Consider the following 5,218-nt stretch of genomic DNA (forward strand, 5'->3'; position numbering starts at 1 on the left):
CCTAGGAAAGCAGATCAAATGCATTTACCAGTTCTGTCCATAAAGAAGAAACCCTGGGCCTGCTGCCTTGTGGGGACTATATAGAATTATATAGAAATCAAAACTTACCCATTGTCTGAATTGTTTTATACCTGTAGTCAAATTCGTCTTGCAGGTCTTCTAAGTATTTGGTGTCTTGTTCTGTCATCTTTTCACAAAAGAAAACATGACTTACTCCGCTGTTACAATTAGGTATTTTCAGACGCACCGTTTGGTGCTCCCCTGTCCTACAGGGAGACGGTGGTGAGCCCACACCTCTGAAGAGCCGATGCCCACGGCAGGTGCGCAGGCAGCGCTGGGAGAACCAGCTCGAACCTACTCTTCCCACTATCGTCTCTTTCTACTTGACTGGACATCTTTCAGCATCTTATCTCTTATTTCTCGATTCGTTCCAAATGATGCTTTTTATATAATCTCTTTTTATTGGAGACTATAGATATTTTTGTCCTTTTATCAGGGCTGAGTAGTTTTGTATAACTCTGTATTAATATATCAGTTCTCACGTTTTGCTTAAATCTCCAAGTATGCTGTAGTTTAAGATAATTCAGCCTAAATACTTTTTTTCTTTCTACTACTTAAAATAGATCTATGTTTTGTCTATATCTCTTGTTTGTTTCTGTCTTGGAGATTTTTACTTTGCTTTTCTCCAAACCTGGTGATACTTTGCTGCTCACCCATAACAGCCATTAAAGGTCAAGATCTGGGCTAAAGGCTTTTCTTATATGACCTCAGTTCGTCCTCACAACCACCATGAAGTGGGTTGTCCTCACCTTTGCAGAGGAAGAAGCAGAGACTTAAAGATGTGAAGTAACTTACTTGTCCAAGTTCACATAACTGCCAACTGGGGTGTCTGGGAGAGGTCTGGCAGTCTGACCCTGACCCCCACCCTAGCCAGACCCACTGCTTCCTTGGTTTCAAACCACACTACACTTCCTTTTCTTGTTAGAAAGTGTAACTTTCAACTGCCCACTTATTCCAAGATGTCTTCTCTAAGAAAACATACATCTACCCCCTATTTCTGGAATTTCTTCCTGCAGAAGTTCCAAATTTTAGTCAGCTACATTATATTAAGCAAAGTATCCAATTTGGAGTCTAAGAGTCTGACATAGTCTCTCAACTCTGTGACTTATTAGCTATACGATCTTGGGCAGATAGATGTCTCTGCATTTCAGATTCTTCATCTGTAAAATGGGGTGGTGGGGTGGGGAACAAGGATCACAGTATCTACCTGGTGGAGTTGTTATTGAGCTAAACTGCTTAATACAGTTTAATACAAATACACGCTTCAAAAGCATTAGCTGTGATTGCTCTTCTTATCCCAGTTTGTTATCTTGTTCTCTAAAATAACTTTTCTATATTTATAAACCTCAGGAAAGAAACAAAGTAACAGTATTGACTATATTTTGCGTTCTCTCCCATGCACAGTAGTAACAGCTACCAATTTCTGAGCAACCCGTGCTGCGCCAATGTATGCACTGTCCTGTTGGAAATCTGCAAAGTAATTTACTTCCATTTTTCATGAGAAGAAACTGAAAGTCACTGTCATACAGTAATAAATACTTAAGCTAGAGTTCAAATTCAGTCTAGTCTAGCTTCAAAGTTTCTTTCTGTTCACTGCACCCCAGTGCCAGTTTAAAGTACCATTTCACTTTAATGTTAAGGGTCTATAGGACAAAAGTCAGGGAACCCACAGGCATCAGGAAATGTAATAAAATAATATCGTTTTAAAGCAGAGATATGCCGCGGTCCTATCTCTTGATCTCAAAATTCATCAAAATCTGAAAGAAGGCAACACCTTGCAGATTCCTTGTAATGAGAAGCATGTTAAACCAATGCCAGACCTCTGCAAGGTCAATGTTAAAGTAATTAAAAGGCTTTCAGACTGCACTGTCTTCAGTAATTGCAAAATATCACAACACCCAGCAATAACCTTTGAAAGTTCTCCAGAAGGTCTGGAAATCTTTACAGGCATGCCCTATTCTCAACCATACCACAGAGAAACTGAGGCTTTGGCGTAAGTGCGGGACATGTATTGATTGAAAAGTGCTGCTTTGTCTAAACGTTAGGCCAGGCTTCCTGGACAGGAATCAGATTTGTGGGATTTATTGAGGGAACACTCTCAGGAGAAAGGACACACAGGTCAGGGAGCAGGAAGGGGCTGGAGCTAAGCAAACGTGTGGTTTTTGCTGGGGTCTAATTTCAGTTGGATTCCATAAAGGACCCAGGAACATGACCTGCACCACAGAGTTAAGCCATGTGAGGGAAAGGGTCTGGCCTTTTCTGTCCACCCTCTCTGTGTCACTGTGTCACTCAGTCGTTGTCTGAAGGCAGCTGAAGGCTCTTTGTAGAGACAGTTCTCCAGAGACGCCACTGGCAGCCAATACTCATAGCCACTGGGGATCAGCGTGCAGCCTGGAGAAATGTGGTCCAGGCTCCAGAAGGTGGGCCTTTGCTGTATCACACTTCTCAGGAGTTTAAAAAGAACTGGTGCTGGCTGCAAACCCAGCTGTGCACTTGAATGACGTGCTTAGGTATTCTTACCAGAGTAGAACAACCATCTCCTGCCTTTACACACGTACAGAGTCAGCACAGGCCTTGGTTGAACAAGATGTGCCAAGGCATTTTGTCTTTGGTCCATCTGAGAACCTATTCTTTCTTGCGACAGAGTATGAGGAGACTTTCTGCATGCATGTTTTACATGTTATGGAAGATCATGAAATCAAAGTCTCAAAATAAATGCTCAGAAATATGGTTATTTAAAGCCTCTGCCTACTGTTCAGACAATGCTATGGGGAAGTTAATCTTTAAGTATCTATCATTTGTTAAATTTTATGAAATTATTATTTTTGTAGACAGCAAGGAAATGAATGCTATGTAAATTCTGGAAAGGAAATTAACTTTCTTTTTTATATATAACAAGGTGAAAAGTTAGTCTTATTTAAGACATCTTTAGATCAATAAAATTGATAAATCTTTAGCCACACTGATTAGGGAAAAAAGAAAAAAAACAAAATTTACTAATATTAAATGAGAGATGTGATATCACTACAAGTTCTACAGGGGGGATAACAAAGGAATATTTCAAATATGTTTACGCCAAATAGAGACAGATGAAATGAATGCATTTCTTGAAAGCTCATTCAGGAAGAAATAGATAGGCTGGGCATGGTGGCTCACGCCTGTAATCCTAGCACTCTGGGAGGCCGAGGTGGGTGGATTCCTTGAGCTCAGGAGGTCAGAGACCAGCCTGAACAAGAGTCAGATCCTGTCTCTACTAAAAATAGAAAAATCAGCCAAGTATTATGGTGGGCACCGGTAGTCCCAGCTACTCAAGAGGCCAAGGCAAGAGGATGGCTTGAGCCCAAGAGTTTGAGAGCTGGGTACAGCACATTGGCCCTGCACTCCAGGGACAGCAGGTTCGAACCCCCCTGGGCCTGATTAACAAAAAAAAAAAAGAAAGAAAGAAATGAAAAGAAGATGCCAAGAGTCTAAGTTTACTGTAACCTATGATGATCCCACAGAACTCTACCCAGGGCAACAAAGTGACACTTGTCTCAAAAAAAAAAAAAAAATACTAAGAAAGAAGAAATAACCTGAATAACCCGTTATCAAAAAAGGTTAAATTGGAGTTAAAAAGCTTCCCACAAAGAAATTTTCTTTTGTATAAACATAGTGTGTGCGAGATTGATCTTGTTAACAAACTTCCCTAAGATTTCTGCACTCACTATCTCTGGGCCTGCAGAATGGTGCACAGTCCCTCGCAGGGGATGGGACAAGCCTTTCTAGTTGCCTCTGGGCCATCACTCACCTGCACGCTGTTTTTAATGGCAGCCACCTTGTGCTCTACATTCCTCTGTCTTTCAGAAACTGAAGAACTTTGTAAGGATTTCTCCAGAGGTCCCTGGAAAAAGAACATCTTGAAATTTCACTGGTTTGTTGAAAAACATGTTTATGATGAATGGAATATATCCTGTGTATAGTATATAATTTGAACTGAAATTTGGATCAGTGAGATAGAGAATACTCCACAGACATCAAAAAATCATGTTGTAGAAAAAATATTTATGACATAATATAGAGTTAAATTTCAAGGGCTAGATTATGAAAATACCATATATAATATATCCATGATTTATAAATATATATAAGCCTGTGTATGTATTTGCAAATATATGGCTGCAAATATATTGCAGCTCAAATACTTAAGATCGGAAGAATGCACACACCAAAACGTTGTCAGTGTGTTACGAATAGTGAAACTGCAGAAATTTTATGATTTAAAAATGTCGTTCCTAATTTTCTATAACAATCTATATTGTTTCATATTCCATAAAACTCAATACATGTAATTTAAAAATTGGTATAGTGGAACTACACTAAGCCTAAATTTAGAATTGGGGACATTGACAATGCAGGATGAGATTTATTTTGACTGTAGAACATAGTTTACTAAAGAAAATGTAAAAATGTCAGCCTGAAGCAGAAAGGCAGCTTTTCCAAGCACACTCCTTGGTCACGCTAGTAACCTGACACTGTGTTCCTTCTATATAAACGTCTGTGGATAGACAGAGATGAGAGTTAGAAATGGAAGTTTAGTGGGGCAGGAAGCTATAGCTGGAAACACGATGACAACTAAAATCCACAGCAAATCAGAGGAGCAATCTCAAGTAGAACCATCTCTTTGATCTGATCCGGTGTTCTTCAACTATATCATGTTCTTTAAATTAGGAAAGCCTTTATGACTCATTTCTGCCTTCATCATTTGTCTATCTACTGGGAATTTAAAAATCCAGTCTTTTCATGGTAGTAGGTGGTGCTGGCAAATTATCTTCAGAGCAACTTCAGTGAGCGCATACTTAAACAAATGCTTAGAACGGATACCTGACATTTTAAGGAAACAACACCCTCACAAGTGAGTAGAGATAAAAGGGCTATCAAAAGGGACGACTAGAAATATATGTGAAAATATCATATATTTGTAATAGCATCTTAATTTTTACTGCAAAAGCACTGAATCAAACAACATGTACTCAAACTTACTGCATTTTTAAAGTTAAAAAAATAAAGTTTCTTTATCTAAAAAATAAAGTTGTTGGGCAGCACCTGTGGCTCAAAGGAGTCGGGCGCTGGCTCCATATGCTGGAGGTGGTGGGTTCAAACCCAGCCCCAGCCAAAAACT

General features: G+C 39.4%; 1 protein-coding gene across 1 annotated transcript in view; it reads right to left on the reverse strand.

The window, feature by feature from the left end:
- The window catches only part of STAT4 (signal transducer and activator of transcription 4), a 122,896-nt gene that overhangs the window by 39,674 nt on the left and 78,004 nt on the right, over positions 1-5,218 (reverse strand). Inside the window, 2 exon segments of the mRNA XM_012812754.2 lie at positions 109-187; positions 3,848-3,940. Of these exon segments, the coding sequence (XP_012668208.1) occupies positions 109-187; positions 3,848-3,940 (172 nt within the window).

This window comes from Otolemur garnettii, unplaced genomic scaffold (assembly GCF_000181295.1).
Source record: "Otolemur garnettii isolate 467f Iridium unplaced genomic scaffold, OtoGar3 scaffold00222, whole genome shotgun sequence".
NCBI classification, from domain to species: domain Eukaryota; kingdom Metazoa; phylum Chordata; class Mammalia; order Primates; family Galagidae; genus Otolemur; species Otolemur garnettii.